Here is a 15,744-nt window from a genome sequence, read left to right on the forward strand (position 1 = left end):
TCTGATCAAAAGACAAAAAAGTGGACTTTTTTTGAAAATGACCCATTATATGTAATCTTCTTGCAGTACTAGTAAAAGCAGTGAATTACCCATGGTCGACAAGATTCAGTTTAGGATTCATAACATTCTAGTAATTTTGCCTTCGTTCATGATTTGATGTTCACAAATATTCCATATATAATTTCCTAAATAACTTCAACCCTTTCCCTCTGCTAGCACTGTCCTGTTTCCTTTGAGCTTAAAAAAATAATTCAAAAGTCAGTTTTAAAGTAGACATTCGGACAGTTTAAGGAAAAATGCCCAGCCGATTTATTTTGTAAATAATGGTCTATAACAATTAATAGTAAAAAAGTCAGTTATCATTTGATGTAATGATGGATTCTATTTGCTGACAAGGTAAGTGTATCGACCACAGAACTTGCAACATGAAGGCTTTTAAAAGACTCTTGATATCCTTGTTTTATTGCCTTCTTTGTCAATGACTTTATTCTTAATTACTCATAAGCAGAACATTTTCTTGCGTATCGATCAACTGAGAGACACTAGCCCCATATGCATATGATAAGGATATATTGCTACATACAGGTAGGGGAAGTTGACAATTGAAAAGTTAGTCTTCTCGTTTATCATAAGGCGTTATTATTAGCTTATCATTAACGTCTTTGCGTAATATAATATCCAAATAATAACAGATGTGTCAGTCTCTATGTATCTTTTATTTCTTTCATATATATTTTTTTGCAAATTTTGCTTCATATGAATACAAAGATAGGTCTAGATCTGCTATAAATTTAGCGCAATTGATACATGGTAATTTCGGTAAATTGCTACAAGATCTGATCTCCAAAAACTTCATAGACATTAACAATCAGAAACTCAAGCAATTTTTAACGTCAGCTCCAGAGTACTTCTGTGTACAATCAGAGTGGTTTTCAACAATATAATTTTACAAATAACACTGACAATGTCATTATATGTACGAGTTCCATTTTGATTGAAAAGGATGTAATCGAAAACAATCTGTCAAACAGATCATTACGTACATGTATTCAGGTACATGTTTGTATATTACATTCAGTCTTTAATATCTAACTTTTAAAATTCTGTTTAATTCCCCCTAATTTCTCCATATAAAGTACAAAAATGATCATTTCTCATGAACAAGCATATTTTGCTGCTGACTTGGTTAAAACTGGGTGTTTTTTTTTTCAAATGATAGTTCATGAAGTGTTGTGGCAAGTAATACAATGTGTTGTAAGTAATTTTTAAATAGCCATTCTCTGTAACCACTTGAACTTCGTTGCCACGCATGGTCACCGATTTTGATGAAACTTCACCCATGCTTAGTACTTGACACCAGAAACAAATATCAAACAAAATTTCGTTGCTATGTGTCTCGGTTGCTATGGCAACAGCCGGAAAAGTTTGAAAAATCGAGATTTTCAGCCACTTTAAATCTTGACTGTGGCTTAATAAAAACTAGAAAAAGGAAACAAACCATTCTCACAAAAACATGACACCTTGATGTCACTTATACTGTAAAGAAACTGTTTAGAATATATCTTTAAGTAAGTGGTTACCAAGGGTACATTTGGAATACATTTAAAATGCTGAAATATGCTGAAAAACACTCCGTATTCACTAATGATAGGTGTTATATGCTCAAACTCAATCAATGACTCAAGAAAAACAATGAAAATATTTGACCTTAAGTATATAGGTATAAGCAATATTATTCTATAAATAACTTTTATGGTTGCCATGGTAACACAGTGTAACCATGCAAAACTAGTAACTAAGATTGGGTTAATGCTACTGTCTTGAGGAAAAACATGAAAATTCAAGACTGGCAAATATGCATCCTTAGGACCTTGCAACACCAAAACCATAAGAAAAATTGGGTATAATTATTACTTTGCAGTGTTACCATGGAAACAAAGTACCAGTGCTTAAAAGTGAATTATTTTTCGCTGTATTAAGAATTAAATTGCCATATAATCAAGGAACAAATTAAAGGACTCAGTTTGAATTGTTCTTATCTGTTAGAACTGAAGTTGAATATCATATATTGATAAAATTTGATGAAGAAAACAACACTGTTGCTATGGTTACCAAGAAGGGAAAATGTTCGATTTTGTGAACTTTATATCAATATTAAACCCTGTGTGCCAACTTCTTGCATCCACTTAGAGATTGGATGATAGTCAAAATTAAAAGTCAGGTAAGCTGTTAATAAATATCAATCATAAAAGTTTTGGGAATCTACATTTAAGGGTACGTATCCAAGGAAAGAAGATATTTTTAAGGTTTTTAAGCATATATTTTCTGCTTATTTCCATAGCAACGCTCTACTTAAAGAATCTAATCTGAATTTTTTCAAATGGGAAAACTAGGAGCACACCTACATCTTTAAAAATTGATCATTAGTTATAAGGAAATGTGCTTTTTTAAAAGATAGGATCAGATTTAAACATACAGAATGTTACTTTGAAGGCTCTCTGTGGTATAAAAACCTTGGCAACCATTGCCAACCAAAATGAAATATCATATTTTGTTCTTGGTATATGTTTCAAGGCTCTTTTTTCTGTTATTTGGTCACATTTTATCCTATAATTGCTTTTTATTTTTACGTGTATGACTTTATAAAATTCAATGAATATTTTTTTTTACTTTTGAATACATTTGTTACCATAGTAACGTTTGTAATAGTTGATTTACCAAACATGTTTATCATGCATTTGAGACATCTGACCTTCTAATTTTGGAAACAGTCATCGCCAATAGTTTGCTTTGCCGCAAATGTTAACTATGGGGCTCTAAACATGTTAAAAATTGCCATTTTTCGAACTTAAAGACATGTTGCCATGGTAACTATAGAGCATAGCAACCAATTTTTGCCTGATTTCAGTTTAGGGTATCAATGACTTTTCTTATAGAGAGTTTGGAGAAATTCTGAGACTATGCGTGCCACAGCTCCTATATAAAATTTCAAGTCATTACAGAGAATGGCTCTTAAATATCAGGTATGAATTTTATTTTTGAAAGTTCATGAGCAACATGTACTACAAAGCACTTCGTGAAATATGCAGGCGTGAAGCGTCATGAAGTTTATAACCTCTGATTTTTCGAAACTGAAATGTCTTAATTGACGAGCGAGTATCTAATTTATCATTATTTTTGCACACGTTTTGTACAATATGCTTCGTCGCCAACCGAATTAGCAAATCAACACTAAATGGCATTCAAAAATCTATACACGTAGTACTTTATTTTAGTGCAAACTTGCTCTTAAAAGTTCCTCGAATTCTGGCAAATGTCCAACTTCCACTGAGGACAGATTGAAAACTTTAAAACTTTCTGATATTCACTGGACACAAAGAGATTTATTAAACTAGAAAACCGGAAAACGTTGTAATGGGTATTCCCTCGCTGTAATAATTTGACCCACTATGACATCTTGCCCACACTTGGTCTCCTTGTTGAAGATTCAGTGTCACTAGGTTAGATCCAGAATCGTAGAAATCTTTACCCCGTCCCCCGTCAGACATTGTCATTACCTTGGCTCCTCCGTTATGTACAATAGATACATACAATGTGTCACTACTATAGCCCTGAGCACTAATGTAAAAGACGTACTGTCCAGCTGTAGGGGCGGTAAAGATCCCTGTACTTGGGTCGTATCCACCTCCAACGTTATTGATGACCACAGGAAATACTAGTGTACTTCCGCTTCCGGTACCTCCCGCACCTGTCGTACCAGCTGTAAAGGCAACATTCTTTGACGAGTCTAAAAAATAGAAATAATGTCGAGGTAGTTATCGTATAGAGAAATCAGTGCTATAGAAAAAAATCATTGTATTCGACAATAGGGAAAAATGGTCATTATATATTGTTCTTAATGGGCTTTTACGAGAAGCGCTGACTTTTACAGTTGACGAGTTACGCTCACACTAGGACAGAGTGTGAAAGCTCTTTCACGATATAGATATTAAGCTCAATATTCAATTCAACGAAGATAACGGGCTATTTCAAAGCACAGAAAAGTTGTCCTTGAAGAAAATGACAACCATCCTACCTTCAAATCCAGGCCTTTACACATAAGTGCCCCTAACACCATTACTATGACAACTAGAAAGGTTTTCTTATCCTCTAACAATTCCGGACCGCCGTTGATGTAGATGCTCAGGTTTAAATGTCCAAGTAAACAGTCAACTGTAAAGTCAGTGCTTTTCGAAAAAGTCCAGTAAGAATACCAAATAATTGTTTCAATGAAAATTCCATGTTAAGATTAATAATATATTCTTTTAATAGCACATTTAAATATCTAAAAATTAAAACAACGTGTCTTTTTGATAATCGTCATGTTTGAACTTGTGGAGTTTAATCAGCAATTCTTGATGGATATTCATTTTTAGTATAATGACAAGATGAAGTAACATTTTATATCATAACTGATTATATATCGATATATTGGTGTTCCAGAAGGAGAATATGATTACCTACCCTCAAATCCTTTTAACAAGTTCTGATTCGCATTGATGAGGTGTTCCACTTTCTTTCTCAGATCTGTATTTGATGAAGTTAAGCTATCAATCCTCTTCTCAGTCAGAATTATGTACGTAATGAGGAAAGCAAGACATACGCCTAGAAGAGCTTCTCTTAACATGTCGATAATGGAATAGAATTTCAAGATAGGACAGGTTTTTGACTCTGGGACATTTAAATTTCCAAAATCTTTACATCATACATACAGGATCCCAGATTATTCTTCGGGACATTTAAAAGGATTTGGACGGTTTCTATACTATTGTTTACAAAGAACTGTAATCGAGGAAATTGAACAATACTTTTTCAAAATCAAAATTTGCTACGTCCTGCATTTATAACCCTTCCTCTGTCCAAAAACTCAAAAATTGCAAATAACCAGTATCTATTACTAGTTGTTAATACAGTCAATAATTTTTATAACAAGAGGACAACGAGGTATTGTTTACATATTGAACCAAACTTCTAAGTACTGGCCTAACATTTTAAGTTTATAAAGAACAAATACATTCAATAAATAATTTCTTTAATTCATGGTTAATGAGGCATATTTCAGTTCGATGTTGCGTAAATTTCATGTAAGTATCTCGTCAGATTTTAAAGCAAAGCGTCCAGGACATGATGTACCTTCCAAACGAAAATTCACATAAAATAATTTCTATGGAGTGAGACCACCACTCGCTCTAATTAATGAAAGACACCCTTTTTTCATGATACAATGTACCCCTGAATAAGAGATTGACCCATCTGCTGCCACACTGCAAGGATTTTTCTAAACCGTTAAAATTGTGTGGAGGGGGTTAAATTCCCCTTAAAAATCCCAAATGTGTGCAACTGGATTCAGATCCGGGGTTTGGCAGGCCAGAGCATAACAAAGATGCCTTTTGGTCAATACTCTTGGGCATTTCGCACGTAAGTGTCCCTCTTTAAGGATGCTTCAGAGTGTTTAAGAAGATATTGGAATGCCATGAGCACCATTATGTTGCCATTTTCTTACCGTTGAAGTTGTTGGTCTAAAGTAGTACAGGACCATGTAATAATCTTTTAATCTAGTTGTGACGCGAAACCTTGACCTCAGACAAAGATCCAAATCACTACCGGTTAGATTAAACTTTGTTTTACAGATCATTTTCAGACCTTCAGACCTTTCAAATCGTGATAAGTTTGCGATGAAAATGACGCACAACCTATAGAAAAATATGTTTTAATTGGTTTTTACCGAATACTGGCTGTTAATTTTTTAAAAAGTAATATCGAGGAAAAAATAAACACTGAAATAAAAGTGAGTAAAACGTGTTGTAAGAATGATCCAGATAGCATCATTCCAATGGCTATCCCTCCTTCCTCAATGGTCAGTTTGCCCATGTTTTGTGCTTTTATAGTTAAACCAGTTTTACCAAATTGATAATGCACAAAAAGATTCTGATTCTGATCAGATTTCGGATTTTTAGATCGATCAATGTTCGATATCTGTACCTTTTACATTACTGAGTATAAAAGTATGGGGAATATGTAAATTCGTTCTTGGTTGTTTTTTTTTTTTTTTTTAAGGAAAATATATTCGTTATTGAATACATTAGGAAAAGTTCATGAAAATACATCCTGTGATATTTCATCTATAAAACAAAAAAGTAAGTCTCCGCATCATTTTTCTTAAAAGGAACATTTATTAGCTATGGCAATATGAAAACTATAAGATAACTAAAAGTGATCGATCTCCATTTAAAACAACAATACTGATTTGTGAACAGAGCAGAAAACAGATTCGTCGAGAAACTTTGGTGGAAGAATAAGGTACCTATGAGGAGTTAGCATTCCCTGTCGACCGGTCAAACTCGCCTGGACTGTTTTTGTATTGATTAAGTAGACCAAGTTATCTGTAGTCAAATCTAAACTTACTCTTAATTAATTTTACAAATAAACTCCGAAAAGTTGCACTAAAGTTCATACATACTCCTCTATTAATATTACAATGTAAATATGATTGAAAGACTACTGTTTTCGATAAAAAGCAGTGACTAAGCAAAACAGAGATATGGTGGTGGTAATGGTTGGCGGATCAAAGTTACAGACAATTATTAATAAAACGGACAACAATTATCATTTTATCATTTGATTAAAGGCTATTAGCATTTATTCAACTGAACCAATGTTTAAATGATTGTGAAGAAATAAACTGGGGTAACTATATAAACGACACAATGTGCAAAATCAAAGATTGTGAGGTTTCAATCCAAAATATTTTAAAAAGTCATTTTCAGACCTTATTAGTTCCATTTTCAAATAATCTACAAAACATAGCGATATTTTGATATAAAAAAAATTTTCTTTTATAGCAACCTTACTGGACAAAGTTTTTATACTAAGGCCGGTGAAAATATGACTCCGAATGAGTTATATTGAATGTAGACTATGCGGATCTGAACTAATTCATATTAGAGAAACCAAAGGTTTACTCAACAAGAGAATATCAGGCCATAGGTTTGAATTAAGCTAGAGTGTTCCAAGGAACGCATGTGTCACCTGCTTTTAGCTTATTTAAAGATGTAACTAATTCTAAGAGTGGTCAACTACATGTACTTGTATGCTACTAGTACTAAAAGAGATAATCTAAGACAGATTCTGAACTTAGACTTACTTATCTCTCAAACAGATGATAAATGACCATGTATACAGCATTTTTCAATGCTTTGTTCTTATATATTCTTTTCTACTCTGTTTGTTCATGAAAAATGAAGATTTACAGATACATTTTGCCTGACTATAACTTTAAGTTATATATTCAAATATCTTGAGACAAAATTACATTCTGATTTTTAATAAAAATAAACAAGCGATATACACTAGATTTATTGTAAAATAATTTAATTCTGGTTGTAAAGATGTATTTGATTGAATAAAAAAATTATTTTATATCGTATAAAATGGGTTGCCTACGTCACAATGACGCGCATCAAAAACGTATCAATCCGCCTGACGTTACATTCAAATTGTGTACAAACTGAAGTCAGTTTGTTGGAACAATCATCTTTTTTTCTTACATCAATTGAATGAAAATTAAATTATAAGGAATGAATTTAATAGCTACCCATTTTATACGGTATAAACTGGGTTGGAACAGTTTACGCTTTTTTATAAACCCTTCGAGGTTTATAAAGCGTAAACTGCCCCAACCCAGTTTATACTACCGTATAAAATGGGTAGCTATTAAATTCATTCCTTAAATACAATTGTTAAAAAAAATATTGACTAAATGAAATATATAGAGAATTAAACATACCCTTTTCCATATCACATCCTGAATTAGCCCGAGTCACCAATATCAGCCAGAGAGCCGAAGGCCCGAGGGCTGATATTGGTCGAGGGCTGATATAGAATGTGATGTGGAAAAAGGTATGTTTTAATATGTTTATTACATAGTTAGTAATAAAATATACAGAACACATTAAGTGGAGATGAAAATAAGAAAATAATCATGCACAGACTACATGTACACCGTCGGTCTGTTGTCTTATACGGTTTGGGTTTCTTTGTACATGTATACACTAGATTTTTACTAAAGGTGTGATATTGATCCGTATCAGCCCTGCAGGATTCGTGAAAATGATGACAACAACCTACATGACTACAGTATCAACTTATGATTATGAACTTCCGACACGAAGCATTCATAAAATGTTTAATAATATTCTCTTGTCGAAATAATTGAAAAATTTTTGACAAAGTATATTTTCATAATTCTGTCACTTACTAAAAAGTACAAAACGAGAGGCTCTGCCGAAATAATTCAAGCTATAACAGGAAACCAGAGAAGGTGGTTATAGGGCCACTGCTGTAATAACCGTTACCAAAAGGTACTTAGTAGCTGAGTTTATTACTATATATATCTTGGTAATTGCAGCGCCAGATTATGTGGAAATACTTAGACATTGTTTTTATCAGCAATATCAGTGGATATCAGCGATTAAAATATATCCAGCTACTTCAATAATATCAACATTTGTATTACAAATTTCATAATTTAACATAAAAGGTACTATTAGCTGAGTTTATTACTAACGATATCTTGGTAGCTTCAGTACCAAATCATGTGGAAAAGCTTAGTTTTTATCAGCAATATTAATAGATATCAACTAAGTAAAAATCCGGCTACTTCAGTACTATGAACATTTGTATCCCAAAATTTCACACTTTGACACAAATGGTACTTGAAGCTGAGTTTATTACTAACGATATCTTGGTGATATTAGCGCCAGATCATGTGGAAAAAATAAGAGATATTTTTTTATAAGCAATATCAGTGGATATAAGCGATAATATCATCCATGTACTTCAAGAATATCAACATTTGTATCCCAAAATAGCATAATTTTACACAAAAGGTACTAGAAGCTGAGTTTATTACTATACGAGGGTCGTTAGAAAAGTTCGCGGACACATTGAATTACGGAAAATCTGTTGTGTACTGTGAAGCATGACCTATGTCTGAATAAATTCCTACATTTTGTTTATTGGTATGTAAAAAATCAGGTTCATATTATAAACTCTTGAAAACTTACAACGATTTTTACTATGAGGTCATGGGATTCACGGAGCAATCACTTGACATAAGGCGACGTGACAACCAAATTTCAACCCGTTAAGCTTTGTCCAGTTCTATAAATCTTTCATTTCTTCATATTTTTCTTATCTTTTTTCTACTTTAAAGTTGAATATCTATCTCAGGAAATGTTACTTTTCTTCTGTAATGTCTTTTGTACTGATTCGGATATTATTGAGATCTTAAAAAGTCAATGCAGTTAATCGACCAGGTATGGAAACTATGCAAAACCATATGGGCGCAATACAACGTCCATGCGATACCAGGGTATTGAAGTATCGATGGAGTTCATCATTCAAAATGTTAATCCTTCCATTCTTTAGAAGCTACGACCATTTGAAAACTTTTCCTTTGTAGGTGTAGGAAATTCCCGGCAACATCTTGAACATTTTAATCTCTTTTTAGACATTTTCCAGTCTGCATACACAATTTTTACGTAGTGCAGTGCTCCACGAGGCTCAATGACGTTTCGAATTTTGGCTGTGTTTTTACGCGTTGATCGATCATTTATAAACGGCTTTAAAGCAATCATATACCCTCCAATTTAGTTCAAAATGTCTCCCAGTGACGTTTCATGAATACTTTAGCGGCAGGTAAAATATCATGAATCTCTTTGCGCTACAGTTGTGAAATTTTTAATTTTAATAAAGTGTCTTTGTGATGTAAACGTGCCAAAATGTATCATGCTCCGTGAAGCAAGTTTTATCAAAATAAAAAAGCTGTATATTTTTCATTAATCACCGGAGAGCACCAAATTCTTGTATATTTATTAGAAAAAAGGTAAAAATTTTATCTGCCAAGTTTGACCGGTTTTGTTGATATAGCGCGCTCACAATAGAACTTGTCCGCGAACTTTTCTAACACCCCTCGTAGATATCTTGGTAACCTCATTGCAACATTCTGTGTAAAATCTAAGAGATTTTACACAAAAAGTACTAGTAGCTGAGTTTATTTCTAAAGATATCTTGGTAACTTTAGTGCCAAATATCGAGAAAAGCTTAGAGATATTTTTCATCACTAATATTAGTGGATATCAGCGATATAAAATTCCAGCTACTTCATGATTATCAACATTTGTATCCCAAAATTGCACAATTTTACATTAAAGGTACTAGTAAGTGAGTTTATTACTAACGATATCTTGGTGATATCAACGCCAGATCATATGGAAAAGCTAAGGAATTGTTTTTATCAGCAATATCAGTTGATATCAGCTATGTAAAAATCCTGTTACTTCAATACTACAACATTTTATCCCAAAATTGCAAAATTTTACATAAAAGGTACAAATGGCTGAGTTTATTACTAACGACATCTTGGTGATGTCAGCGCCAGATCATGTGGAAAAGCTAAGACATTGTTTTACCAGCAATATCAGTGGATATCAGGGATGTAAAAAAAAATCCAGCTACTTCAGAATACCCACATCTGTTTTCCAAAATAGAATAATTTTACACAAAAGGTTCTATAGGGTTTAAGTCATTTACTAGTAGCCAGTTTCTAGTTGCCAACTTTACCCACTTGTCGTAGCCAGTTACTAGTAGCCAACTTTACTTACTTTTCGTAGCCAGCTACTAGTAGCCAGTTACTAGTAGCTAACTTTACATATCTACCACCATCAGATTAATTAATATCCTCGTTAAGGACATGTGTGTAACAGATAATGGTGATGTTTTTTTTACTGATGGCAGTAACAATTCCATCAGCTGTCTGTCACTATCGGGGTCTGTCTCTTCGGTCATCAGTACGGATCCACTGGGTCCAATGGGAATATGTTCGTTAGTATATGGGGGAATGTCTTGTCATTCAAAATGTTTTGTTCTCATGTCTTATCTAATAAGTTTTGTTTACTTTTACTTCTTTATAATCAGGAAATTATGCACATATTTCCACTTTTATGATACAAAAGGCTTACTAAGTTAGTTGCACTAAATGTTTTAAGTCCTTTCTGAATTTACTCTGATTTTGACTTCCTGCACTAGTAAAATATTGAACTGAACATTTGGTCATAACTCTTGCTAAAGAAGAGACAAAGCTTTCATATTTTTTTTCATGTGTGCATTACTTGCGAATGGACATTTCTGCTATTTGATCTTCTGACCTTTAATTTTTTTTGTATAGATTTAAATACCAAATTAGGGAAGTGTAATTGAACAATTTAAAATAATATTCAAAAAAACTACAGATGGCTTCGGCAGCTGGCCATGAATATTAATACTGTGTACTCTAGAAAGGAACACCTCAAAAAGTGATTTGATATCGGACGTCTACATGTGTACCCCAACTCTTAACCTATTATCAAATTGCCCTCAGATTTTCAGGAACAATGAGCAAAGTAAATCTCAGTAATTCTCAACACTGAAAGCAAATCACTGTATTTATCATACTCAGTAATAAAAATATAAAAAGTTGCATATTGTTTACGTTGTTTTGATCATTTTTTGTGCAATTTGACTTATCAAAATAATTTCTTACTAGATATGAATCACTACGATTTTGCATTCTGGCTCCATTGACCGTTATAATAAAATTACCTATTATTAATATAACTTTCTATAGTGCATGGATTAAAAATGAACATTTTTAATCATCAAAGCACTTTTGAAGAATTTTCGCCTTCTGGTCCCATATTGGAAAGGTCACTCAGTCCTTTTTTTCTCGTAATCAAATGAAAGCCCTAAAATTTTGAACACATTTGCTAAAAAATATTTTAAAATTCCTCTTCATTTCTTTTGTACGATTCTGCCAGGTACTTTTCTTTTCTTTTTTTTTTCATTATTGATGATACATTAAAATTTTTTCCATATCAATGTTATTAAATCCCATGACCAGCTATATTGATTGAAATTAAATGTAGCAAAAATAACAATCAACAAAACTACGTCTGCCTTTACTACAATTAATTATATTTCTTTTCTTTAAAATTCACAATCTGCACAAGATACAATGAAATAATACGCAAGAATGCTGCATTTTTTTTTTTATAAAATTGATGCTAGGACAAAGTCTAACTTGAAGCAAATTAAGTGAGCATGTGGAGACATATTTTTTTTATTGATGCTGTACTTTATTTATATACACAGCATTGTTGTATAGCCAATGTTCATTGTAAACATACTGAGCTTGTTACAAATTTAATTATAAGAGAAAACCGGAGAAAGTGGCAATTGGGGCACCGTTATAACCGTTACCAGACTGGTGTCTGACCCACACTGCGTCTCCCTTCTGAACAGTCAGCACCACCAGATTGGGACCCGCGTCGTAATAATCAGGATTGCCACTATAACTATAGGCCATCGCTCTGACTTTTGTTGATCCATTCAACACAATGTCTACATAAATATCATTTGTATTGTAGCTCTGAACATTCACGAAGAAGACGTACGTTCCTCCAACAGGAGCAGTAAATATTCCGTTACTTGGGTTGTATCCATTCCCTTCATTTGTGATAGCACGAGGAAAAACGAGCGTTCCACTGTTCCAGGAAGAACTGCTGGAGGACACTGAGGCAGAAAAGGCTACATTCTTTGACTTACCTACAAATACAATTGACTGGATTGATGTTAAATGTCCCAAATCATTCAACTCAAGATGTAAGGTTTTTAAATTATTTCAAATTGTGTTCGATCAATAAAAAATATTAATTATTGGAATTGGAGGATTTTTAAAAGAATTACAAATTTGAAGTTTCGTTCTCCTTTCCTAGGAAAACCTATGAATTTGCCTTTCTTAAAACACAACTCTTGTCATCATCTGTGATTAAATGAACTTGAATTAAGACTACGGCAAATGTGATATACTAGAATGTGCAATCGGTCATTCATATTCATCATTATATTCTCTCTCTCTTCGTTCGTCCTAATATGAATTATTGAAGTGCTTAATGAATAAATCACAACACATTTTAAGTAGGTAAGCTGCTCACTAGTGATTTATTTAATTATATATTGCAAACACATAACCATTTTAATAAATACAACTGTATAGCCCAAATTCATTGCACTCAGTTGCATCACTATCAGCCTTACTACATGTAATCTTGAAATCCTAGCGAGCGAGCTTAGAGTGCCGTGCTACCGCATGATCTTACTATTTATACCCTATATAACCACGTGACTTTTAAAGAAAACTTTTCTAACACGCTAAATAATACCATTCCGCACATACCTGGTAATTTTAATTCATATGATGTTAAAAATGATATTGCATAATAGCTGAATTTTATCATTTATTATAAGGAACTGATGATAAAATTACATTTCTTTAATAAGAATAATTGCATGTTTTACTTCATATCTAATAAATGAATTCATGCCCTGTATTTTGCCCGAAACACTAATGTCAGCATAATGTCTAGAGCCCGAGGTTTGATACTGGTGACTCAGATTAATACAGGATACATGTATGATAAGAAGAAGATCACCTGTTAAAACCTCTCTGTATTATTTAACTCATCTCTTTATATAAAATATTCTTATTTTAATTACTGGATTATTACCAGACATGTTATTCGTCACATTCATTCGGAACACCTCTAGAGACGACACGGTAGTAGACAGTTGCAATTGGTCATATTTAGATTGTTTGACTTCCGCCATCAGCTCGTCTAAGGTTTTATTGATGTCGACTGAAATGCAAATATATGAGAAATATTTTTTTAATATTTCCTTGATATACGTAGGAATCCCTCTCTGAAATTATTCAAAACAGTTCACGTCCACTGAAAATGAAAAACAATTGACATTGATAAACATTTCTTAATAGCACCAAACATCAGATCACTTAACAAAATATTAAAATAACTAGAGCCGAGCTCGTTGCAAAGCAACGAGTAGGTCTTCCGTCGGAGCTGCGGACAGAGAGAAATGACCTTGAGTCAAGGTCATGCCACGTTCTAATTTTAAAGCAATCTTTTAAGGGTAGATATCATCTTATTATGTTTTACTATAAATTAATGTAACTTATAAGGAAATTTTTTCGTCATTGTAAATCATTGTCAATTCTTAACATTTGAAACCTTGACCTTGGAGAGGACTTATATAGGCCATGCCTGATGTCCAATCCAATAATGTAATCTTACTTACATAATAAAATATTGATTAAATTAAATTAAATGCCACGTTCTAATTTTAAAGCAATCTTTTAAGGGTAGATATCATCTTATTATGTTTTACTATTAAAAAAAGGATAGTAAAGGAATGTTTGTGACCTTGACCTTGTCAGAATGACCTTGAGTCACACCATGACACACGCTGGTGATGAGCACATCCCATTTGTGTGCTACCGTATTGACAAATTCACACATGTTTTTTCAAACAATGCATCCAGCCAAAATATCTTATCATAAATGACCTTGATTCAAGGCCATAACACACTCTGCATGATTTAAGCCATACCTTTTGTTTAGATAGGCCTTGTCACAGCTAATATACATGTGTAAAAAGTTATGGTCAATTTTAAGCAATGTTTGAATTATGGAAAAGCCGGATAAACTTCAAGGTCAAAGTTCATGATATACTAGTATTTGAAATGATTTTATCACAGGTTACGTACATGTGATGTTTGTGTAATATGAAAGCCTTATCTCTTCTCATTAAAAAGTTATGATCAAGCCTCAAGGTCAAGTTGTCAAAAGTCAGTGTACTAGGTATTTAGAAAAGAGTTGTCTTAGGTAATACACAGGGATAAAATAAAAGCCCTGTCTCTTCTCATTCAAAAGGTATGAGTATTGTTAATGTTTTTGAAAAGCAGGTCAAACTTCAAGGTCAAAGGGTAAAAAATCAGTGAGTTTTTAAAGGTATTGTCACAGTTAATACATTTTTATAAAATGGAAGCTTTCAAAAGTTATGGTCAATTGAAAGTAATGTTATTTTTTTACGTAGGTCAAGCTCAAAGATCAAGGTCACAGGGTCAAAAATCACAGTATATTTGAAAATCGGATGTCATAAATAATGCACATGTGAAATATCAAAGTCTTATATCAACTCATTCAATAGTTATTATCAAGTTTAAAGTTCAGATGGACAGACTGGCTGACGAATAAGGTTTAATGTTCCCTAAAAAAATAAATACATGTAATTCGAACAAGATAAATTAAGAAATACGAATAATAATAAAAAAAAATTAGAAAATATTAGAATATAAATCAGGTTTCCTACATGAGATTTCCTTAAAGACTTATTATAAATACATATTATTCAAGTACATGCAAAACATATGCATGTACGTTGGAGGTTCAAGACGCGGAAACCGGTCATTTCGATGAGAACGTATACACAACTGTCTCGTTACGGGGTAGGTGGTGTCATAAAAGGATTAAATTCGCCTGATTCCACCTCTGATTTTTTTTTAAGTCAGTCTTTGCGCTGCTAGTGCTTTATATTGTTTAAACAGAATTTAATTTTATGAAAAGAATTATTTTTAATGCTTATTTTTGACATATGCTTAAAATATTTACCTAATCAATTTGAGTTTAAATAGTAAAAAGGAATTTGTCACTCAGTATTTATCGGTCCTGCGGATGAGACCGTATAAGCCGAGGCCCCGTGTCACAGCAGGTGTGGCACGATAAAGATCCCTCCCTGCTCGAAGGCCGTAAG

General features: G+C 32.9%; 3 protein-coding genes across 4 annotated transcripts in view; all 3 read right to left on the reverse strand.

Moving 5' to 3' along the window:
* LOC134236474 (uncharacterized) overlaps positions 1-15,744 on the reverse strand; it is a 77,449-nt gene that overhangs the window by 58,050 nt on the left and 3,655 nt on the right. The gene's annotated exons all lie outside the window — the stretch shown is intronic.
* Positions 1-15,744, reverse strand: part of LOC134236478 (complement C1q-like protein 2) — a 67,414-nt gene that overhangs the window by 37,983 nt on the left and 13,687 nt on the right. The window lies entirely within an intron of this gene.
* On the reverse strand, positions 3,387-4,731 carry LOC134236480 (complement C1q-like protein 2). Its single transcript, XM_062718664.1, has 2 exons — positions 4,504-4,731; positions 3,387-3,787 (listed from the first exon to the last, which is right to left on the reverse strand). The coding sequence occupies exons 1-2, from the start codon at positions 4,664-4,666 to the stop codon at positions 3,387-3,389; spliced, it is 564 nt and encodes a 187-aa protein (XP_062574648.1). The 5' UTR covers positions 4,667-4,731.

This window comes from Saccostrea cucullata, unplaced genomic scaffold, assembly GCF_032062105.1.
Source record: "Saccostrea cucullata isolate Sc308-1 unplaced genomic scaffold, CSIRO_AGI_Scuc_v1 ctg424, whole genome shotgun sequence".
Lineage (NCBI taxonomy): Eukaryota > Metazoa > Mollusca > Bivalvia > Ostreida > Ostreidae > Saccostrea > Saccostrea cuccullata.